The sequence below is a fragment of the Panthera tigris genome, chromosome A3 (genome assembly GCF_018350195.1).
Source record: "Panthera tigris isolate Pti1 chromosome A3, P.tigris_Pti1_mat1.1, whole genome shotgun sequence".
Lineage (NCBI taxonomy): Eukaryota > Metazoa > Chordata > Mammalia > Carnivora > Felidae > Panthera > Panthera tigris.
The window spans coordinates 41,476,688-41,502,354 of NC_056662.1; the positions used below are offsets into that span (position 1 = coordinate 41,476,688).

The following is a 25,667-nucleotide window of genomic DNA, read 5'->3' on the forward strand; positions in this document are numbered from 1 at the left end:
GGCAGAGAGAGAGGAAGACACAGAATCCGAAGAAGGCTCCAGGCCCTGAGCTGTCAGCATAGAGCCTGATGCAGGGCTCGAACCCACGAACCATGAGACCTGAAACGTTCAATTGACTGAGTCAACCAGGTGCCTCAGGGTATGTAATTTTCTAGAATGGTACTGAGATACAGGTCAGGGTAAGGCAGGATGGGTGAAGTTCTTAAAACTTGTTTGTGTAGGATCATTTTCCTTCTGATTTAAAACATCCTCAAAATATTTACATTAAAATAAGTTATGATGATGGCACCATTTGGAGGACCTGATAAAAGAAAGTCTGATTTCCACTAATAACGCCAGTACTTGAGAACGCATTAAGTAATATGTTTGAAGGCCTTGGGCTCTTGTGACACTGATGTTATTACTTAAGACACCTGAATTATAGTAATTTTTCTCTATCTCCAAACGGGCTTCAGGCAATGAGACGGGGAAGATTAAGATCTGACATGGTGCTTGTGGTAAGAAAATTTCATATGAATACTGACAAATTCAAACAGGATAGGTGGCTTGGGGTTCAAAGCTAGCTTGGATAAGTGACAGGCACTCAGCATCAAGGGTAACGGACGTCAGTGTCAAAGCATGCCATCAGGTCGTCTGCTAGTATTTGTGAAGGATATAAATACACATGACACCTTGTCAAAAGGCCACATAGGCCTGGCCCCCTCCCTTTCAACATTTATAATTCAAATGTGGATTTACAATTTCCTGGTTTAGATAAATTACTTAAATCCTTGTTCACTCTTGGTAAAGGAAAAATTGCAAACCTACATTGTGAGACTCTGGAGAAGAAAGTAAATTGATTCTCAATCTTTGTTATTGAGGTTTCCAGCCAAATAATCCATCAAGAATTATTTGTCCAAGTGTGTGCATGGGTTGACTCTGGAGCTATGTAAAAATCCCAAGATATTCCAGTCCCATCCCCAAAGAAATGTTTAGATGTGTGTGGGGGTGGGGCAAGTGGGAGCTGATTTTTCTCTTCTGAAAGCCTGACAGGAGATGCAAAAAGGAATTTTCATTCTTCTGAAGGAAAATGCAGAAACTGTATGAAATAATTAGAGGATGATTTCAGACAGTAGAATATAAAATGACAAATTCTAAGGTACTGAATGGAAGGCATTATACTAACTGGTCAGGCTATTAGTAACTTTCTTTACTTCATATTCTTTGTTGCCAACAGTACCATTTATTCTGTTAGTAACAAGCTCAACTATTCAGTTCTAGCCTCCTACACACTCCAAGCTGTCAATATTTTATCGTTCCTTCCAAAATAGTTCTTTCCAAATGCCTCCCTTCTCTCCAAGCAGCAACAAGGGTCTCTTCCCTCCATCACCCCTCTTGTGTTACTGCTCATCTCCAAGCCCCCTTGGGCTACACAAATGTCACACTGTCCTTCATGTCAGCGACCATATTATGCATTGACTGAATGGTGAACACCTTGCAGTCTACGGTTCCCAAGCCCTAGAAACCTGCCACGATTCAGCAGCCCTGGTCCCCCACTGCTCCTGGCTTCCACTTCACCCACCTTCCAGGCTTCAGACACTTCTTTGCCACACACTTTGGTCAAAGCACATCTACATCACTTTTTCCCCATGTGCCATTTTGACAAATGCATTATCCACTTCAGAATTCAGCTTTGGGTAAATTTCTCCCTTTTTGGCAGTCTACAGCCACCCTGTGGGAGGAGTTTGGGTTCTGCACAGATGGATAAACACACCCCGCCCTGTCTGTCCCACTGAATGCCACTACAGTGTGGGCAGAATGCAGGCAGGAGTTATTCAAGGGCCCTGACAAGTAAGCAGTAGAAGGTGGGCTGAAGAAGACAGGGATCTGAAGCACCAATGGACAGACAGGGAATGTACTATTTGCACCCTCCAGTGTTCCCTGGCTTAGTCTAGGAGGAAACCCAAAAGCTGACATCAGCACAAATGAAAGAACTCCAGGAGAAGCCCTCTAGTTCAGGTTCAAGGTGGAGTGAGAGGGTGTCCTGGCAGCAACAGAGGAAGCAGCAGGGGGCCCACGGATGCCTATACCTACAAGGAAGGGGAAATCCCTCTCCAATCAGACAAGCTATGATCTCCATGAGGGTGGGGCACAGTCTTGTAGCTTCTCTCTCTCTCTCTGCCCTCTTCCTTCTTGGCCCCAGACTTGGGCACAAGCACAGAATGAACATGAAAGAGTAGTATAAAGCTCCAGATTTCTAGCCAGATGACAGAAATGGAAAGACTCTTCAGTGTTGACACAGAAGGAGAAGTTCAGGAAATCAGACTCAGAACTATTTATGAACTCCTCCGCCACTTAGTTCTGACCCTCAACAGCACACAAAGACTTCAAGGACTGACCTAAGATACAGACTACGGCTCAGGTCCCAGACAGGCCCTTAGGTAGCACACACGGGACAGACCAGAATAGCACCACAAAGGCTTTGAAAATTGAATTGGCATTGGAACTAGAATCACAACCCCCAGAGGCTAATTCTAACTTACGGTCTGAATCCAACCAGGTCAACCGCCTGCTAAAACAAAACAAAACAAAACAAAACAAAATCAACGTTTCCCATAGGATTTAAACAAGACTCAGAGTCTCATATCAAAATATCAAAAATATCCAGGATGCAATCTAGTATTGTTTAGCATATGAAGAAGTGGGGCAACCTCAACGTGTATGGCAAAAATCAATCAACATATGTCAACGTGGAGATCATAGAGATGTTGAACTTATTTGATAAAGATTTTAAATCAGCTATTATATAAATATTCAAAAATAGGAGAATAATCTTGAAAGGTAAAATGTTACAACAAAGAAATAAAGGATATTTATTCAAAGAAGAATCAAATAGTACAACTAAAAAAATACAACAACCAGAATAAAAATACACACTGGTTAGGCTCAATAGAAAGGTAGAAAGGACAGAGAAAGAGTCCGTGAACTTGAAGACAGACCAATTAAAATGATCTAATCTGAAAAGAAAAAAGAGGGGCACCTGGGTGGCTCAGTTAAGTGTCTGACTTCGGCTCAGGTCATGATCTCATGGTTCATGAGTTCAAGTCCCAAGTTGGGCTCTGTGCTGACAGCTCAGAGCCTGGAGCCTGCTTCAGATTCTGTGTCTCCCTCTCTCTCTGCCTTTTCCCACTCATGCTTTCTCTCTCTCTCTCTCAAAAATAAGTAAACATTAAAAAAAAAATTTTTTTAAAGAAAAAAAAAAAGCTTACCAAAGGGTAAAAATAAGTAAACAGAGCCTCAGGGACTTGTGGAACAATACTAAAATACTTAACAGTCATGTAATTGGAGTCCCAGAACAAGGGAAGAAAGACTATAGGGTGGAAACAAGTTATTTAATTTTGACTATGACTGAATGAGTATAACAACTGAAAAGTTCCCAAATCTGGAGAAAGACATAAACCTACAGATTCAAGAAGCTGGGCAAATCCAAAACAGCTAAACATCAAGAAATCCATGCCAAGGCACATTGTCAAGCCACTCTATGGAACATGAAGCTAAAAGTGACATTTAAAAAGGAACAGAGAGGTCATGAAAAATCTCTAACAAGACATGAATCCAATGAAGAGAAGAAAGAGGTTAAAGGGACTATCATATGGTTGTCGTGTACACCAACATCTGGGACACCAAGAAACTGTCTTCAGTGTTATTAGTTTTGGTCAGCTGGTCTCATATCAGATGTTCATCAACATCACTTACACGGCTTGTGAAAAACTAAAGTACTAGGCCCCGTTCCTATATTTTCTGACTCAGTAGGTCTAGGACGGAACATTTCAAAATGCTCTAGGTACTACTGATGTTACTGATATGGGGATGCACTTTTAAGAACTGTGGGCTTTGGGTAGAGTCTTTAAGAAGAGCCAGGGCTTTGACTTTCAAAAGCATCTACTGAAACATCCATGTACAAGAAAAAGGGATCATATGTACAGATCTCAAGTCTGAGGAAAAAATCTAATGATAGTGAGTACTTATGAGCAAGTACAGGTGAGTTAACTGGGAGGCCAGCCACTGATATCTGCTGGCTGGCTGCAGTGTACAAAAGATCTCTTCTGTTCATTAGATACCTTGGAAAAGCTGCTGGAAGATCCATTTCCCTTGCTAGTTCCACTAAAACTCTTTCTTAATTTGCCACTGAACAACTCACAGCAGCGCTTAAGCAAATGAAAATTTTATCAAAGCCTCCTCAGCTCCACTCCCCAGATGATCACCTGTTACCTCTTTCTGAGTACTTGAATAGATGCAAATATATTTTGGCACTCAAGCATAACGCATTCAGAAGCACCTAGGTGTAAAGTCCCCAGATACAGTTTCTGCGGCATGTCTGAAAGAAGAGATGAACGTTCAACAGCTCTGAAAAACCTGCCAGATGACCAAGGGAGTCCACTGATATGAATGGGAAAATTAATCACCTTTTAACAACTATCAGCTTTCGAGTAACATTTTATAGTAAAAGGACAAAAATAATAATAATTAACGTAAGAGAGAAGAGTTCCTAGCAATTATATAGAAAATGCTGAAATACTTTTTGAACTGTAACTCACTTGATTTTTGTACCATTTCATAGTAAGTATTTGGAAAAAAGAAGAAGAAAAGCCTAAGGTCACTACCAAGAACAGCTCAAGGCCTATGCACTAGATACCCTGGTCAAATTCATGCTTTCTTCTCTAGCAATTGCCTCCTTTCTACAGAATCACACTATTATTCTATAAAGTCATTAGATGCAATCATTCTATGGCATCGTGGGACTGAGGAACGTAAGCTCCAGAGAACACAGCAATTGAAGAGCACACTCAGGTGTGATGCTGCATGTGCCGTGCGTGGCTTCTGGAAGAACTCAGGGAAGAGGAGGAGAAAGGTTTCATGTGCCGGGCTTTAGACAACACACATTCTGTATGTCATCTCATTTAATTCCCACGGCACTAGCAAACGCTTTTCATTTTAGTGATGTTGCCAGATGGAAACACTCCTATAATTTAAGGCGGGGGAAGTACTGTTTATACAATCCCGAAGTAAGGCTGTTAACTGATACAGGTTAAAAAAAAAAAAAAATTCCCACAATGGTGAAAATCTGCTAGACACAAGTAAATCTCCTATTAGTTGACATTCACAAATCTCTTAAGTGATCTAGATAAGGAAGTGGTAATTACTGCCTGTGCTTTTTAAGGGGACAGCCTAACACATTTCCAAATGAAATAATTTACTAATGAAAAGAGACGTTTAAGGATCAAATATCAGCAATAAACTGGAAACTGATAGTGAAAAGACAGGAATCTGCTGGTAATGCAGGGTAAACCTGGAATCCTGTCAAATGCAGACTCAATACAGTTAGATGGCTGTGACTTGGGTTAACATCCATCTCTTCTTGACACCTTCACTTAAACTGCTTCATGGGCAAAAGCCAAGTAATTTTTGGAGTATGAATATACTGATATGTTTAATTCTGTTTCCCCATTATTATATTTTAATGAAGTCCATATTCTTTCTCTTTTTCATTTTGGTCTTGTTTTTTGTTTGTTTGTTTGTTTGTTTGGTTTTGTTTTTTGTTTTTGTTAAAAGATCAAATCTTACAAATACAGCTGAAAATTCTTTTGTAGCCCTACCTGATAAAAGACTCCCCATGACGCCCCCTTCCTCTCCAGAGGTTAACACCATTCCAAAGTAGGCATGCGTTAGTCCCATTCACATCTTTTTGCTTTTACTACATAGTTTCATAACCAAAAAGAACACACTGCATATGTTGTGTTTTTAAAATGTGTTCCAGTTCTCATTTTAATAATCCTCAAAAACGAAGGTATGTGGAGAAGTCTAACCCTTAATTTCAGAAGGACTGTACACATGGCTTTCCTTGGTCGGATGTTTCAGTCTGAAAGTATGTGCATTTAAAAAAAACGGTATTCTGTTGCTTCGTTCATGTAATGCCTTGAAACACAAAGTCATCTTGCATTTCACTGCCCTAAGACTTGCTAATGACATTTGTTCTTGGTGCACGGTGTTTTAATGCTTTGGAACATGGCATTTTTATGTCGGTAGCTTTATGTTGGTAGCTCAGCAGAGCACCAGAGGAGCTGAAGCCCAAATCATGGCACCATGGTAATAAAAACAAGATACCCCACAGGAAAAAGATAATTCTGACCATTAACCTTAAATGTCAATTAGTACTACTTTCCGAGGACAAGTCAAAAATTTAGTTTCAGTGATCACTAACCTGAATAGGCATATTTTTTAAATGGACTTTCAATTAAGGTAAAAATTTAAGATTAAAAAAAAACTTGATAAAAATACTATATGGGAAATATATTTATTACTTACCTTCAATGCCTCAATTCCCAAGAGAATTAGAGACATAATCATAGCTATATAAGCAGATGGCAGTGGAATAATAAGCAAATTCTTTGAACTAAATAAATAATAATCTTTCTATGGGGGTGGGTGGGCAAAGGGTAGAAGATAACCCCAATACTGAACAGTAAGTTCTAGGCAGTTTCCCTGTTAAACAATATGTGCTCTAAAAGCTCCTTTTACAGTGTATTGTTGGGACCTTAAAACTGATTTTTTTCAGAGAAACACCATTACACATAAAAGTTAACCTCCAAGAGGACCCACAAGAGACTATTTGACCCATAATGGCAGAAGCAGTGATTCTACAATTTCTTTGAAAAAATTAACAGGTATGAATAGCACAAAAACACTCAAATAAGAAGAGAAATTAAAGCATATTAAAACATAACAAGCATTAAAATTGTGTGATACCTGTACAAAAGTAGAAATACAGAGTACACGAACAAAGTGGAAAGCCACAAAATAGATACGTTGCTATGTGTCAGCGTTCATTTTTGGGAAAGTAAATTTCTTCGAAAGAGAGGTGGGTATTTAGCATGCATGAGATAAGGTTATAATAAATGATAAACCAATATGGAAAAAATTAAATTAGGTCTACCCCAGATGTATTAAACGATTAAATATTTCAAAATGAATTCTAAAGTTCTACTCATGCATTAACGATGATATTGGAAACCAGTACAAGCCTCTTATAAAATCCCATAACAATACACAGTCATCAGAGCAAGGTCAACTTCCCCTGACCTGACGGGGATGCAGCCCCTACAGAGATCTCTACTGCGCAAAGGGACCCATCTCCCACCTCTCACCATGACCTGTGCACCAGCCCTGCTGCCCAGAGGAACAGCAGCAGGCCCTCCACCTGAGGTCCTAAGCGTGAACAAACAGGTGTGCTCACAAGCAGGACAGCCACTGAAAAGCCCTATATAGTGACCTCCTGTCTGCTGGCCAATTATGGTAACTTTCTGGGTTCAGGGCAGACAGCCTCTCACCATGACTATTACTCTGCTGTCCAGCAAGAACCAGCTTCTCCAACCCTTACTGCCAGAGTCCTTGTCCTGGTTACAGACAAGCAGAAAATGCTGCTCTGGTAATGATCACTGGGCACTGTATCCTTGGTTTGGGCTAGTCACTGGCTACTGCTGAACTCTGACATTCCCAGCCAGCTCCAAGGTACCCAAATGTTTCCCAAGCTCAACTTACCCTGACACTGAAAAATACTAATAGTACAAAAACAGATGAAGAGATCAATGGATGAGTGGATGACTTGGTGGTAGGTTCATGGGTGAGTACTCCATTAGTTGCTTTTAGAATGTCTTCAGTGGATTCTATACCCTTCCTATAAAAGGATGATGGTTCTGGTACCATACCATCCTTCATTTCTGAGATAACTCCTTACAACTGATTTCTGCTCATGACTTCACTAACACCAATGAACTATATGCTTTCCATCTGTCCAATTTCCCCCATGTGTCCAATTCCTATGTCAAACCAGATACAGGATAGTATGTAACTACGAAAAACTGTTATCATAAAACTATGCATAATATACAGAAAAAAAAGGGGGGGCTTAAGGTATATCAACTCTTTCCTTTGTTCCTCCTCGCGTGACTCAGTACAAAAGCCATTAGGCGGGACTATGCAAAGCAGGCATCAGCATGGGAATGGGAGTAAGTTTCAGTGTCTGCACTAGAAAAGTGAGGGCAGTGGCGTGGTAGTCCAGCATGGGGTGTCAAAGCCTGAACAGGAAGAAGAGGATCCCTGCATGAGGAGGGGGCAGAAGTGATAGGATACTGGTTACATAATGGAAGTCAGGTTTATCACTATCAGAAAAGGGAGCTATTTACAAATACGAAAAAAGGAAAAAAACTGGAAAGAATGCTATGGTATTGTGTTGGATTAGAGGTACTGATATGAACTCCTGGTCAGCAATATAGATGCTGAAATGCTGACACACATACAGACATAAATATAGTTGTATGTGTTGTACACACAGAGACACACACTTTCCCTAACTCTTTTGACTAACAGGACCTGGGAACAGCAACACCTCAAGAGCGACGAATACGTCTACAGCTCAGATCTTAGTTTCTAAATCCCATTCTCCACTGAGATGAACCAAGGCTCCTTGGAGAACTGGCTGATTCCAGCAAAGTATAAGAGATAAGCCTAGAACATGTTACTGTGTCAGAAATTAAGGAAGTGCTCATCGATGCTGGGGACAAGATCCAAGGACACAGAAATCGGCTTGGAGCAACTCCCACTCACCAAACCTGGGACAATTTGTGTATCAAAACAAATAATGACAGACAGACCAAGACCTACCAAATAAAATAGCGAGTCATGTGACCCTGTTGATACCTACCGTAAAAATCCAACTAATGTAGAAGGAGGGAGATTGCCACGTGGCATCCATCCGAATAATAATTCAATCAGACACCAGCACCCCCCAACATGGTTCCAAAACCAGTGGGTGAAAGTGTGATAAAGAATGGGTACTTATGATCTCAAAATCCTGCCCAATATCCTTATTAATAAAAAGGAGGAAGAGAGTAGCTTCATAGTAAAGAAGCCTGGCAAGCTGCATTTTAATCAAATGATCAAAGCAAGCATCTCCTCAGTAATGGGATGTGGGAAAAACAGGGCATCATCTCTCGGACAGTCCTGTCAAGAAGGCACAATATTAGTGTCATCGCGAGGAAGCAGCGGATAGATGCTGCATTTGTGTAAAGGGACATTCTGCAACATATTTGACCTGCCAAAGTCCCAAGAGTCAGAGGAAAACAAAGGAACTCTTCCAGACTGAAAGAGACAAGACAGGTGGGGCAACTCAATGCAGCACATGATGCCGGATTGAATCCCGGACCCACAGTGGACATTGTTAGGCAAACGACAACTTGAAGGGCGTCTGAGGATCAGGTGGCAGGAATGTACCGAAGTTTGTTTTCTAATCTGGATGCTTATCTTGTAATTACACAGGAAAATGCCATTGTTTAAAGGAAATAAACACTGAAGTATTCAGGGGTGGTGGGGCATCATGTTGGTGATTTACCTTCAAATGCTTCTAAAACTAAAAAGTTCTTTGTATGAGAATTGCAAATTTTCCATAAAACTGAAATTATTTAAAAAGAAAAAGCTATGATACCAGATCCTGTATGTATGCTACAATCACAACTATTCACAAAAAGAATACAAATATGGTAATAAAGTTACTAACAGCAGGCACTGTGTTAAGGTTTTGCATTTGAAAGGTGCTTTTTTAACTTAAAAAAATTCCTTTAAAGTCATATTTCCATAAGAGCAATAATTTTTAAGACAACTATATATATGTTTAATTCAACAAGACAACTGGAATTATAAAGAAGTCCTCCAGCAAAACAGAAAACAGCATAATGAAGCAAACAGTCTGCATATTTCTTATAACTAACGAGCAATTAATTCTAAGATGCACACATTCTCCCATTACCTGGCCAACTTGTTCTCTAGCAACGGCATACACAAAGAACCCTGAAAACCAAAAACCAGATACCTTGATTTAGGTGTGTGGCCTCCATGATCTGAACACCATTCACGGAACACTGAGACCCGCTCAGGGGTATCAGAGTCACCGTCCCCCCGACGTTTTCAAAGATGCAGTGCTCACTCTCCAGGTCGAGGCCATGAAGAACTAAGTTGGAAAAACAAAAAAGAAAGATAATATCTTCTTTGTTATCGAGTACAGTGAGTCCCAACCTTTACTTATTTTTCCATATTGAATACCCTTCCTTTTCCATGTAAATATTATGAAGTGAACATTTATGTTCATGGAGAAAAGTGAATTTCAGGACTTCATGGCATCAACTGACAGAACGCTGAATGTTACCTCAAAGGGTCTGGATATCACCTGTGTAAGGAAGTAAGTTCTCACATGCTAATTTCTCTCATCTTCAGGGAGAATATAGTTGAGTAACTTGTCTTAATTGAATACCATTGTGTGGCTCAGATGCTGAATAAATTTCCTCCACCAGCCACCCAAAGGTCACTGTAAAACGGAAGCAACAAAAGGGCTCTGTGGGTCAAGGCCCTTCTTATAACCTCTGCACTTATAGACACTGCATTCCAGGAGCAGAAACCAAAGGTGAACTTGGCCTGGCGTGGATCTTGAGAGGCCCAAGGAAGTCTCCAGAAGCTGCACTGGGATGCACACCACCACAGCCTGTGCCAAATCTGAGAGAACATGACCTCCACTGACCTCTCGGAGCATGAGGCCGCTAAAGTACCTATTCTTGTAGGACTACACCAAGTTATTCTTACTTGGGTGAGTGGCCAGGCATGGACATGAACGCCTGTCAAAAAAACCTACACAATTTCAGGCACAGTTCTTGGCTAGCTTCTCAGAAGTACAAATCAAACAGCTCCCACTGTTCTCCACTGAACCATACTACTGAGCTTTTCTGTGCACAGAAAACATGTGTTCTTACCACTCATCATCATTTACAGCAACCCCAAAGGTCAAACACACAATTTAACGATCAGAAGAGGAGGCCTGACACCTAGTTCCACTCAAAAACAGTTGAAGCTGAGGACTTCTGGGAACTGGTTTTCAGCTCTCCCAGTTTCACAGCAAATAGTAAAACACACAGAACTACGCTAGCTTTGGCGTGATGAATAGCTTACACTTGGCAGGAAAGCAAGTCCATTACCAGCAATTCTAAAAACAGCTGAGAAGACAGAATTCTTCCCCTGCCACTTCCCACCTTGTCACACACACACACACACACACACACACACACACACACACACGCACACCAACCACCACCACTACAGCGGTTGCCCAGGTATGCTTTTAAAGCCTAACAAGACCTCACCCTGCTCCCGGGCTGAATCACTGCTTATCTGTGGGTTTCGGCAAAGACTTTCAGGAAACCCAGAAGTCATACCTCCATATGCGTGTGTGTTGTGCACTCTGGCATCATTGCACAGGTGTCTATATCCTTCCTGTTGAGGGATCTACTACCCTCTATCTGTGTCTGTTAGCACATTTTCATCACTGTCCCATTGTGACGAGAGTAGACTAATTTAAATTACTCTCGAAAGTTGTGACAGAGTATAGAATGTATATACGGTGGGGGTAAGGATGTACAATTCCATTTTATTCACTAAACTAATTGTTCTGTTCCATTCATTTGAGTTGCACTCAAAATTATAGAAATGCACATACTGATCGATACTGTATTTGCAAAAGAGGTTTTTTTTATAATCACTTTAGTGTTAGTCATTCGAAAGAAAATTCTTCATTAAATGATTTTTAAAAATCACTGGGAAGAAGAAATTGATAAAGATTCTCACCAATATCCTGTTCTGTTGAAGCATCTTCTCGACCAACATATGTCTGACCTTCCTAGGAAGAAAAGTCAAGTTGAATTTATTAGCAAGAACATGAAGAATGGTCTGTTTCTCCATTTTTCATGTAAACCCAAGCAAGCTGATGGCTGATAGGCTGAGCAATGTTCCAGACAGGCCATAGCCTCAGTGCAATTAGAGTTCACTGAGGCTCTGTAACAATGTCCCATGTTGCCCAGAAAATGCACAGGTCCTGAGGCTTCCTGCTCAACAAGGGTAGGCTCCTATTTTTGGCGTGCATCCATACTCTATCCACGTGGGTAATCCCACTGATGTTCCTGATCCTTTCTGGCAAGTTTCTCCTCTAGGGGCCAGAGGTTCTTCCTATCTAAAGATACAATTTATGGGAGCCTGCAAAGCTCAGATCCAACACTATCCTCATTTTAAGGCATGGATCAGAGAGAGGATACTAAGTCAAGGTTACAGAGGCAACCACTGATACTAATGTGGTAATTCTGTTCTCTTGACACAAATTGCCAGTTTGGGACCAGGCCCAATAATGTAGGCTGGAGACACGCTTTATAATTAACCCCAGGGACTAGAAAATTACATCTAGCAAATCTCAGCTCCAGGTGGTTGTAACTTTATTTCCTTGGTCTGCCTGCCTTTTTGTTCCTTACCTCTCTCACACTGATTCTCCAAAGTGGCAGGCAAAGTAAATGGATCTTCATTTAGCTTTAGAACTCCATAAACATGGGAACTTTTAATACCACAGAACACCAGTGAACCATCGAAAATCCCCAAAGGGCTCAAAGATTTGTAGTGTATTCTCTAATGTAATAGTTGTGTTCACGGATGTAGAGTATTACAGGAAACCCCGCTAGTGTCTAAAGAGGAAACGGAAAACAAAATTATGTTCTACTTAAGCCACTTCTAACCTTCAAGTGATATAAGATGATTCCAGTACTCAGAAGGTCATCATCAATGCCAATCAAATGGGGCAGTTCAGAATCCAAAACAACTCCAATCCCTTCTTTCCTAAGGGCTAGAGTTTGTTCCTGAAATTAGGAGGGAAAGGAAAGGAAAGATTACTTAGAGGAAAGAGAATGAGTAGTATTTTATTTCTCATCAAAACAGCTGCAAGAAAAATGGAAAATCTTCATGCTGGGATCCTGGCATGTGGCAGGTAAAGTGAACTTGAAATATACAAAAAGCTCAATATAAAATGAAGTAAACTTATTGCCTGATGAATACAACCTCTTTGAAACCAAGCTCAGACCTTGTCTTGTTTAGGAAAGGTCCTAGGACCAGCCAACTACAAAGTAATCTTTCTCCCTCTTCAGAACCCTTATTTCACTTAATATCTAGAAGTCTCCCAATCTGTCAGCTCTTCTCACTGGTTACTATGGTCAAAACTGTGAATGTTCCCCAAAGCAATCCTTTCCTGTGCATTAGCAACCTCTGTGCCAGATGTACTTGACCCTCTGTCTCCTGAACTAACTTCTAATACCTACCAGGTCATCCCTACGTACATAAAAATCTGCTACACATTCTCCCAACAACGACCACCATGACCACCCCCCTTGGCTCTGCATCTCCTCCAACTACCAACAATTTCTCTGTGTCCCTTTGGAGATAATCTCCTCCAAAGTCTTCCCTACACTAGTGGTTTCTCCAATTCCTCCCCTCCCACTCTCTCCTGCAGGCTTTCATCCTTGGGACCAGAGTACCTATAGTCACTCCCTGATGACCGCATCCTGTCTCTGGACTTCACCTGCAATCTACATGCGATGACTCAAGTCTAATGCTACAGACAGCCCTCTCCCTTGACCCCACACTCATGCATACATACAATCACTTACCTCAGTGTATTCTATGGGGATGCCAAACAGGCAGCTCAAACCTAATACATTAAAAAACCAACTCTTGGGGTGCCTGGGTGGCTCAGTCGCTTGAGCATCTGACTTTGGCTCAGGTAATGATCTCGGGGTTAGTGAATTCGAGTCCTGCATCAGGCTCTCTGCTGTCAGCACGGAGCCTGCTTAGGATCCTCTGTCCCCCTGTCTCTCTGCCCCTCCCTCACTTGTGCCCACCCACTCTCTCTCCCCCCCAAAATAAATAAACATTAAAAGAAAAACCCAACCCTTGATTTCCCCTGCCTCTCAAACCTGCACACCATACCATCCCGGTAAATGCCAACCTTCCTTCTAATTGTTCAGACCAAACACCAAGGCTATACTTTGCTCCTTTCTTTCTCTAAATCCTACATGCTTAGTGTTGACTCTGCCTTCAAAATATGACCTAATCTGACAACATTGAACCACCTGCACCACATTCCTCCTGAGCCCCAACCACCATCATCTTTCACCGGGCCACCACCACTGGTGCCCCACTGTGTCATGTGCTCTACTCAGCAGCCAGAGGGATGTGAGGGCAGGCTGCTCCCCTGTTCGAATCCTTTCCCTGGCCTCCCGTTTCATAGAGTTGAAAGCCCAAGCCTTTGTAAGGTTCTACAAAGCTCTGCACGATCTCATCCCTTGCTAACCTCCCGTTCTCATCTCCCCCCACCTTGCTCACTGCTGTCTAGGAGTCCAGAGGCTCCTTGCCCTTCCTCAAACTTGCCAGCCCGTCCCCAACTCAGGGCTTTAGGCATCGTTGTTCCTTCTGCTTTTATGGTGGCTGTTTCTTCTGTTACTGTCTGTCCCTTCCCTTCCCCTAGAAGAGGGCTTCCAGACCCTGGCACTACTGACATTTCAGATCAGATGGCTCTTCATCATGGGAGGATGCCTTGTGCACTGCAGGTGGCTTAGCAGTACCCCTGGCCTCTACCTGTTAGCTATGATGCAATGGGAAGTTATGCAAATAAGAGGGCTAAAAGCTATCAGCAGAAGGGAGGAGGGGAAAGAACAAAAGTAGGGAAGGAATGTGTTTCGTTTTTGTAGAACCAACAGCTCCAGCCAAGGAGAAGCCCCAGTTAGGTGTTTGACCTGACAGTCCCTTGCTAGGTATGTCTCACCTGATATCCCTTTACATAAGCCAGCTTGAGCCAGATTGGAGGTGAGGACAGCCTGGGTTTTACAGAAACCCCCGAGTTGTTCTGAAGTTACCTTTAGCTCATTACAATACCAAGATCCCCTCCGATAAGTGCAGTTTTCCACCATTTCAAAGATGGGATGTATGTACTGGCACGCTAACATGTCAGGCATGCACAACTGAACCCAAGGCAAACTCCCTGCAAGCCTCCTTGCAAACCTATGCAAACCCCCTGCCCCTGCTCCCTAACACGCTGAATTAAAGTTTCCCGTATTAACCCCATGGGGGGACAGTGCTTTGAGAACTCTCTCCCTATCTCCCTATTGAAAGTTCTTTGTTTTCCTTGGGTGGCATTCAGTTTGGTGCACCCCAAGCAAACCCTTGAATTCGGTTATATACCCACTAGATACCAGTAGTACCCTACCACTTCCACAAGGCTGTGACAACCAAAAAGTCTCCAGATACAAGCAAATATCCTCTGGGGAACTACATCAACTCTAGTTGAGAAGAACTCTCAAATATGTGTGTGTGTGTGTGTGTGTGTGTGTGTGTGTATAAATATAAATAACTCAGCCTCCAGTACCTCAAGTCTCCACTCAAATGCCACCTTCCCCATCACCCCACACAAAGTAATAAGCACTAACCTCCTTTATCCTGATGTTTCCCTCCTTAGCAATTACCACTACATGATATATTACATATGAGCTTATTACCTGTCCAGACTAGAATATAAGCCAGTGCCTAATCTCATGTCTGACACATTGTAACTGGTTAGTATCGCCAAATGAATGAATGAATGAATGAATGAATGGTCAGGTACACGAAGTTCCGACAAATGCAGGCAGGGCGGCAACAGCGCTGGTCAGGCAACAGACCATGGGTCCCTGTCCTAACATAAGGCCCATCGGTACCAAGACAAAAGAGCTCTAAAATCAGGCTTCTAAACAAATCTGAGATAAATTCCAAAGACCGAAGGTGAAAAGTCCAGCCTTGAGGCTGGGCCATGCTGAGCTCTGACTGAGTCACGTCCAAGAGCACAACGCTGCACTCTGTGATCTTAGGTATAATGTGAGCGACGGGGAAGCAAGCTCTAAGCTACCAACCAGGCTCCTGGTAAAGACACTCCTAGCGGGTCTCTTCCCTACCCCACCCCTATAATGCGCACTGTGACCAGGGCACAGTTCTAGATCCCCAAAGCGAGCACTGCCTGAAACATACTCAGTACACCTTACATTTCTGCAATGAATAAATGTATTTCATGTCACTGAAATATTAAAACGATGTCATCCTCTAGGTCAAGGATTCAGAACTTCACAACCTTATAGACAAGGGAGTTACTAAGAGGTTCAGGGGAAGGGTAGCAGGAAGAGAGAAGTTCCCTGGGCCTTCATCTCTGCAGATATATGAGTCTCAAACACACACCCACAGAGCTGCAGTCATGCAAGAGGGTGATGGAATGAAATGCAAAAAAAAAAAAAAAAAAAAAAAAACAACAAAACCCATAAAAATCACCACTTGAAAGAAAGCAATTTAATTTAACAACCATTAAATAGATACGCAGAGAAAATGACCAATGCATAACTTCGATTCAAGAAAAGGAAATGAAGCGTATCATTGTTCTTCAATTACTCCTCTTATCAGCCAGGCTCCCACTGCAGGGCTCAAAACCTCAGGCTTCCAGGTCGGGGACTTCAGTAATCCTGATTTACTGTACCAAGGCCCTCGCAAATCTTAGTTAAATGAGTACTCTAAATAAACCAGCCTCTACTCCTATCTCTCAGATATTGGTAGAATGTGTTCTTTTCCTCCTGACTGTAGAATTCAAGCAGGAGAGGAAAGTATGTGCTTTAAAAAAAAGAAAAAAAAAAAGATATATGTTAGAGTGGAGAACTTAATCACACGGTTCTATTTCATAAAACAGTGTCCTCACTGGAAGGTCTGGTGGCTCTGAACTGTGACAGTACCACATATGTGGTTAGGCAGCCGCCTGCCAACGAATGTTCCAGGCCTCTAGGTCCATGTGAAGAGGACAGTGACTGTTCTCAGAAGTACAGAGACATATGTATTTTCTTTCTGCATAAGAGTGGACAATAACCCGAGGAAAAGGCAATATTTTAAATTCTCATAGCTCACACTCAAACTAGAGAAATTGTTTTGGACTACATCCCAGTTTAGTTTCATATTCCTTTTTTTTTTTTTTACACCACTGAAAAATACTTTCTTTTTCCCTTCCTTGAAATAAGTCTCATAGATGTTGAAAATCATTGGAAATTCATAACTTTGGAGCCACTAGGTCAAAAGCATTACCTGTCCCCACCTCCCCCTTCCCATGCACACACACCAGCATGTTCTCACACACACTTCCATACACAATATGGGTAACAGCTGAATTAAGAGACAGTCTTCCAGGACTGGGAGTGGGGGCAGATGAATTTATGATTAATGCTGCTCTAAAGCTCCATGACATTCAAGCTGCATTCACTACACGATATTATAAAAGTGTCACCTCATAAAACTAAAAACGAGGGTTTAAATCATTGCTCAAGTGAAAAAGTAATTTCAGACAAAAATATCTATCACGTATAAAATATTTATTGAGTGGCATCTACTGTTATACATAATTTATGAAACACCTCTTTGATAAGATGGAATATTTAACATAGCAGAATTGGCCATCCCTCCCCCAACTCTAGGAACGCCACGTCCCAAAGAAATGGGAAAATATATAGAGCTGCACGTATTTTGTATTGAAACAAAGCTTCTGGCAACCAATTATTGTATAAAAAGGAAACCATAGCCTGACTAAAAGTGTCAAAACATACCATCAGCTTATTTTAAACATTATGTTCATTACATTTGCAAATAATATGTTCAATATGTTTCTCTGAACCTAAAACATGTGTCCAGTGCCTTTACGCTCACTGTGTCACTTCTGGCACATTCCAGCAGTTCAGGTGAGTTACAGGCAGGGCTGCCGATTCCAGGGGAGGAGACCACACAAGGGCTTAGTTCATTGGGAGCGCCCCACGTAACCACCATACCTGTTTATAAGACTGAGCGGAGGTCCTACCTCTTTTAATCACAGCCATATCCTCAGCATCTAGTACTTTCTGACAAAAGTCAACAGCTTTCCTCAATGACTAAGTGAAAACCAAAACAAGAACTTAACCAACAACAAAACCAATTTTTCCCTTTTGAGAAGTCTCCTGAGAGCTGGATCTCACTTGGGGAATACTAGGAAAACTGGTGATGTGTCTGTCCCACCTAAATTAAGAGCTGTCTAAGAATAGAAACTGTCTTTCTTCACACTGACTACGTCAGGTGAATATGGCTGCACCGGGCACACAGCAGTCACTCAATAAGTGCTGATTATTCGCCATGGTAGGGAGTAAGTGATTTTAAGTAGATTGTTTTTTGACAGCCAAAAATTAAATGTCAGACTCTTTTTTTGAGCAAATGTAGTCTATGGAGAATTATGTGTTTCACTAGCGGAATTTTGTAGCCTTGCCTCACAGTATAAAGTGCAGTTAACTTCTGCCAACTTGCCTATGACACTTAGCAGAAGACGAAAGGTTCCCCTGGAGCCGGTGCCCGCAGTGTGTGTAAAGAGGGAGGGAGGAAGCCAGGCAGACAGGAAGACTTTTATAAAAAATAAAATTAGCCTCTAGCAAAGCTACTTTTTCATTTAACACACCGCACGTGACTTTATGTGAATTTAACAAAAGGAAAAGAAACTGAAGTATTTGTTGAATTTCAACCAAATGTTCCTTCATTACAAGGGCTATTTCCTAAAATATCCTTCTAAGTTAAAACGTCATGAAGCATATTTAGCGGTCTGACGGTGCTGCCGACGTACATTTTTCATACGTGCTTTGATTTTAACCACTCTTACTCGAGTTTGTACACGTTTGGAAATATCTGCCTCCTGCCCTCACACCTGAATAACCCCTTAGCTGTGTCAGTTTGGGCCACCGTCGGGTCATACTTCCTTTCCCTCAGAATGATGAACACACGGCTCCATTATCTTCAGAAACTGACTGCTACTCTGAGGAAATAGGAAGCTACACTAACTTTTAGTCCACGGCAGACAATCTGCTTTTCTGCCCAGGGGGGTATGAAGAACTCCTTTATCTCTGAAATCCAATAGCTTAATTAAGATAGATTTCAGTCTTGAACCTTCTGTACTCCAAATTTTCCTGGAATACAAGACTCATCTGCAGACCCAGTTCTTTTGCTTATTTCTTCATTTCACGAAAACTGGCTTGTTTTCTACCGCATTTTGTTTCATTTGCTGACTGTCTACTTCAGGGATGCCAATTATCCTTATATGACATTGTCTTTGTCTTCTTCATATTTTAGCTTCTGATTACTTAATACCTTGAGTATTTCATTTGTGCTCATTGACATTATGAAGCCTTTACTCTTTTAGTAATTTGATTTCAATGGCATCTATTCTTTCCCTTGGTATTTCTAATTTTACGTATTAGTGCTGTACTGGATGTTGTTTTGGACCTCACACTCTTTCTTTAGGTCTGCAATCTCCTGTTTTTTTTTTTTTCTTCCCCCAACCTCATTCTGCTTTTTATTATCATCTTCTTTTGTTTATCGACTTCACATTTCTCACTAACTTTAGTTCCACAGAATGAAACAATTGTAAAGAACTCCCATGCCTTGAGGTATGTTTTCATCGAGATCTGGACCCTTTGTCTTTTGCATGCTAGATTCCTTTTCTTTTCTTTCTTTCTTTCTTTCTTTCTTTCTTTCTTTCTTTCTTTCTTTTTCTCTTTCTTTCTTTCTTTCTTTCTTTCTTTCTTTCTTTCTTTCTTTCTGTCCATCTGTCCACCCATCCCTTATTATAACTATGTTTCTAGAATTACCCTAGTTTTATCTCTCATCTCGTATATGTGCTCAGGTGTGTATGCTTAGGAATCCAGAGATTCTGTAGGCTCTAACACACAACGGGCAACTCCTTTACCCCTGTCCTGCTGTTCCTGTGATCTTGTCAAGTTCAAAGACTGAGTAGCCTGCATTCTATCACTTTTCCCTAGCCAGATGGAATGACGAGAGCCACGTTTCAAACAAAGCACCCTAGAGGCTCTAGGGTGAATTTGAATTCCAGGGCTCTGCCCTCTCTTAGCAAAGGTCATGAAATATCCTCTACTGTGCTCCTTCCTCCTGCTTGAGATCCCACTCCTGTGGGGAAGCCTGCTCCCAGGTCTCTCACCATTTCACCAGGCCTTTACTTACAAAGAGAATCAGCTCCGCATTTCACTTCCTCCCAGTTACCACCACCAGCTACTTCTATGGCTCTTCAAATAAGAACAGGGAAATCAGTTTGGATCTCCCCAGACTGGAGGGCCCCGGGAAGGGTTTTTAGAACCCTCACTGATTTAGGGGCGCCTGGGTGGCTCAGTCAGTTAAGTGTCCGACTTCGGCTCAGGTCCTGATAACACGGTTCGTGGGTTCAAGCCCTGCATCAGGCTCTGTGCTGACAGCTCAGAGCCTGAGCCTACTTCAGATTCTGTACCTCCCTCTCTCTCTCTCTGCCCCTCCACCGCTTGTGCTCTGTCTCTCAAATATAATAAACATTAAAAAATATATTTTTTTTTTAATTCCTTAAGAACCCTCACTGATTCAGCTTCCGATGTGCAGGCTTAGGAACAACCTTCCCTCTTCCTCAGGGCCGGCTTGTGACTTTGTCATCTGCTCCCTATTAGTGAGTTCACGGTGGTTTTTCTGCTGCAGCATGGGATGCTTGCTTTGCTTTTTATTATTTCCTCCCATCTTTGAAACTGTGATGTCATCTCCAAATGCCTCTTTAAAGAGTAGGATTTCAGCAGGTTACAAAAAGGAAGAAAATAAGGGATACTCCAGGTTTGGGGGACTCCTTGAGTAAAAGACAGGGCAACAGCAAACATGGGTATATCCACAAGAGACCCCTGGAAATTCACTTTACCTGCTAAACCTGGAAAAAAATGGACTGGAAAGCCAGGTAGATGGATCATTATTTGATTCAGAAAACAGGAAGCCATTGAGAATTTTGAAAACAGGAACGGGTTGATACTTTAGAAGATGAATCTGGCAAGGATGTGCAGGAAGAATGGGAACAGAGGAAAAAGAAAAGCGGGATTATAAAGGACACTGCAGAGGTAGATGCACTCTGTGACAATCAGTTTAGGCGGACTGACCTTAAGACATCCTTCTCAACTATTTTACATATTCTTCTTAATGAGAAATAAGGAAAACTGGAGAGCTTGCAAGAGTTGCAAATATCTGATAAATATCCAAAAGATTTTTATTGCCAGGAAAAAAAAAAAAACAACAACAAAAAACAATCCTGACATTTACTAGTAATACTTTGCAGACAGCTCAGCAAGTGGATACTGGTGACTTGTTAAAATCACTCACCAACTTGACTAGCAAGTGTTCTCAAGTAATTTACACGTTTCTCATATAATACAAAATGATAAACGGTCACTGGCAACACTAACTAGCTCTGAAATCCTGAAAGTACACCACAAGCTGACATTCAGCCAAAAGCTACTATTTCTTGTATGTTCTTCCACACACAGAAAGAAATCTAACAGAGAAAGGAAACAGTTGCCAAGATTACCAGGAAATCAATGAAGCTGTACATGTGAACCGCCAACTATCATCCTGTCTTCTTTCACTCTTTGTTCATGCAGCCTGAGTATGATGAAAAGAGGTAAGAATCTCCTTCACATTCCTCCAGGAAATAACTTTATTTTTGCTGTGTTCCCAGAAGAGAATGTGAGAGAGAAGTGAATAAAAATAATACTGGGTGGCTAACAGCATGTTCTATGACCCTACAAGTCTATTGGTAATATGTAATCCTTCTTATGAGAGCTCTATTTAATTATGCTCTCTGAATCATAATCTGATTTACACACACACACACACACACACACACACACACACACAGAGGAAAGAACAGTCTGTGGAAGTTAATAAGGAAATGGAAGTCTACCATAACTGAAAAGGTCTAGCAGATACCACAGACCTAGAATCAAGGGAGGACTGGCGATCAGCCTTAATGAGAATGAGGCTCCAGCAAGGAGGAGGTTTAGGTGGGAAGGCAGAATTAGCAATCCATGGCTTGAGAAAACAAACAAAAAAAAAAGGAAGAATCAAGTGGATCAACCTAGATGCCACCCTTGATGCTTCTCTTTGCCTCAGCTCCCCTAGCCAGACCATCAGTAGGTCTATCAGCTCTACCTACACAACAAAGTCTGAATCATCCACAACTTTCTGTCTCCACTGCTACTGAGCTGATCTGGCTACCACCATGTCCTACCTGGAGTCTCTGACATCCCCCAGTTGGTCCTTCTGCTTCCTCTCTTGCCACCCTACAATCCATTCTGCATATGAGCCAGAGCCACCTTTTCTAAACATCAAAAGGTCACGCATAGAACCCTATGGTGGTTTCCCATGCATTTAGAATAAAATGACCCCCACATCTCATTTCATCTGGCCCCTGTGCACCTCTCCAACCTCGCCTCCCTCCTCTCTCCACTTGACTCACAATGCTCCAGCCATAATGCCTCCTCATTCCCACTACAGGGCCTTTGCACATGCTATTCTTTCTGCCTGGGACATTCTCTCCCGACTTTGTTGCTTATCCCTTCTTGTCAATAAGCTCTTACCACACATGCTGCCTGCTCTCTCAAAATCAAAGATAGCAGTGAGTAAATGGAGAAAGTCCCTGCTCAGATAAAGTTTATGCCCTACTAGACCCCATTCCCCTACTCCCGGGCACATATTCTACCACTCCACTGGGCTTAATATTTTCAGAGCACTCAAGGCTACCAAAATTACATTTACTGTGTGTCTTCCCCTCCAGAAAGCAAATGGTGGCTCCAGGACAACAAGCTAGGCCCAGAGAAAGAGAATTCAGGATGGGATCAGTGAGAGCCAAAATATTTAACAGTATCGTGATCTCTGATCCCAAGCCTGAGACTGTTTCTGATCAGTCCTGTTTTTATGCTCCTTGCTAGGCAAAAGCAGCTCTTGAACCTCAAAAGAATACTTAAAATGGCCGGAATAAGTCAAGCTTATAAGGGAATCTTGCTTAAATGTGAAGGTTTGATCCTAAAAGACTATCATCATAAATTATTTAAGAAGTATCCAACACATGTCTACCTAGCATCATGATGCTGATATCAGATTGGCACCTATTACATCATGAAAGTTAGGGTAGAAATGTAAAAACCTTGTTTTTCACATGACTTTGAAACAATCCTCATTAAAGTACCTGTGGTCAAAAGAAACACCTTTAGAACAGACGGTGAACAGTTCCAGACTCACCAGGGCAGAAATAGGAAGAGAAGAATCTGGCCACCACCTACTCCATGGTGCTAACAAATCTAAATTTCCTAGGATTATTGGCAGTCAGCCCCTAACACTAAATAGAATTAATATTGTGCTTTTAATGAACAGAAACTCTTGGGGCAGTTCAATTTCCACTACACTTCCCGTTACAGAAAACATTCTTTATTTTAAACACCAACAGCTAACTCTTGGCAGGCAGTTCAGAGACGGTGCTGTGTAGATCTTTCTGATGAAGCAGTCCTCTGCTGGCTGAGCAAATCACCCAGATGTTGGTATTTAAATTATGCAAAATGCATAATACCAATTAAAGAAATTACGTGTGAAAATATGCAAGAGCAAATTTCCCCACATTAATATTTAACTAGGCTTTTTAAGTAGAGCAGGATCTTGTGATCAGAAGTACATTAGTATATTTGAAGTATATTTGAATGGAAGCCTAAAATACTCAGAAGGGCTCACCAGAAGGTACTACAAGGGCATTTCTATAAAATACAAATTTGAACACAGGTAAGAAAGCTAAGTGAAAGGGTCACTTTAAGTGGCACATTGTAACCTGGAAAGCTTCACTCTGACATCTGCCTCACGCTTTGGTCATGTAAAGCTGGTTTACTCTTGTTTTCTTGTCACACTCATATCCACCTTCCAGCCTTTGCTGGAATGTCTGCTTGGAATAGCCTTGCAGTCCCTTCCTCTATCTGAATCTTACCCCATCTTTCCCCTTACTGTGGGAAACATTTAGAGCCTACTCAGATCCACAGAGGACACGCCCCCTGTACTGACCACAGTTAAGCAGCCTAACCACTCAGATCTCAGTCGAATACATACTACTGACATTAACATCTATGTGTAGTTGTTTGTCCTGTTAGACCAGCAGATCACCCAAGGAGTTTTTAAAAAGTATCATGCCTGAGCCCTTTTCTGTCCCTTAACTGAGTATCTCAGGGGCAGGGCCCAAGCATGGTATTTTTTTTTTAAGTTTTTTTTTTCTTCCTTCCTTCCTTCCTTCCTTCCTTCCTTCCTTCCTTCCTTCCTTTCTTAGAGAGAGGAGAGGAAAGGAGAGGAGAGGAGAGGAGAGGAGAGGAGAGGAGAGGAGAGGAGAGGAGAGGAGAGGAAGGCAGAGACAGGGAGACAGAGAATCCCAAGCAGGCTCTGCACTGCCAGCACAGAGCCTGATATGGGGCTCAATCTCATGAACCATGAGATCATGACGTGAGCCAAAATCAAGTGTCAGACGCTTAACCAACTGAGCCACCCAGGTGCCGCATGAGTTGTTTTTTTTTTAAGCTCCCAGGTATTTCACATCCAGGATTGTGCCATAATTTTCTATATCCCCCCATATGACTGACACCTCTGTTTTGGGCTCACTTGGAGGATATACCATGTTAGTATATTACTAGTTTATCAACTTGCAATCCCCTCATCCTCCAGTTAGCTGCTTCTGCAACCCATTCAACTAATATTTAATGAACTGCTACTTGCCAGATGCTAGTATATGCTGGGGATGATGGAGTGAATAAAAGACACCCTCTTATATATTATCTATATCTCCATTTTGTTGTCTCCAATCTAGATCTGTGTCAATGTTATATGTAATGACATATCTCTTATGTAAACATACCTATGGCTACATCTGTGTATCAAACTACATCTGTGTTAATCTTTAAATAGATTTATCTGTATCTACTCATCAGGATTACAGATGGTAGCTATTATCATTAACATCCATATCTTTGCTTAGCATAAATAATTAGCATTACCAGAAAAAAAAAAAAAAACCCTGAAATTCACAACTAGCATGTCTGTCTCACCAAAAAAATGTCAAGGTCTTGGTACATGGACAGTTATTCCAAACAATATTTTATCCGACAAAAGTCTTGCCCATGAGGAATCTGCACAGACTTTCAGAGTTGTAGCAAAATTCAACTCCACTGGGTCAAGCTGGATGCTGATGGGCTAGGAGCGTGTAGTCACGCATTCCACATCCTTCCTCCTGAGTTCCATTTAATAACACGGCATCACATGCCAGCAAATAACATGCAGGCCACAGAAAAACTGATGTGCCTCCGTATCAATGTCATGAGTAACAAAGGTTGCTTTCTTCCTTAGGCAATGTACAGTAGTCCCCCCTTTATCCACAGGAAACATTCCAACACCCCCAGTGGATGCCTGAAGCCACAGATAGTACCAAACCCAATGTATACTGGTTTTTTTTTTTCCTATACATATGTACCTATGATAAAGTTTAATTTATAAAAAATAGGCATGGTAAGAGTTAACAGCAATAGTTCCAAAACAGAACAATTACGTAAGAACATACTGTAGTAAAAGTTATGTGAATGTGCTCTTTCTCTCTCAAAACATCTCATTGTACTGCACTCCTACTTCTCCTTGTGATGATGCAAGATGATAGAATGCCTCCGTGATGAGAAGATGTGAGCGAGGTGAATGACGCAGGTGCTGTGATACAGTGGTAGGCTACTGCTGACATTCTGACAATCCGTCGAGAGGAGGGTCATCTGCTTCCGGACCACACTTGATGGGGGTAACAGAAACCGCGGAAAGTGAAACTGAGGAAAAGGGGGGACTAC

At 41.7% G+C, this 25,667-nt stretch overlaps 1 protein-coding gene across 4 annotated transcripts in view; it reads right to left on the bottom strand.

The window, feature by feature from the left end:
* The window catches only part of KIF16B (kinesin family member 16B), a 288,455-nt gene that overhangs the window by 132,232 nt on the left and 130,556 nt on the right, over positions 1–25,667 (bottom strand). For all 4 annotated transcript variants that reach the window (XM_015539589.2, XM_015539588.2, XM_007086799.3 and 1 more), the window contains 3 exons: positions 12,636–12,755; positions 11,704–11,755; positions 9,905–10,042 (listed from right to left, as the gene is read on the bottom strand). In XM_015539589.2, the coding sequence (XP_015395075.2) occupies positions 9,905–10,042; positions 11,704–11,755; positions 12,636–12,755 (310 nt within the window). The remainder of the gene's footprint in view (positions 1–9,904; positions 10,043–11,703; positions 11,756–12,635; positions 12,756–25,667) is intronic.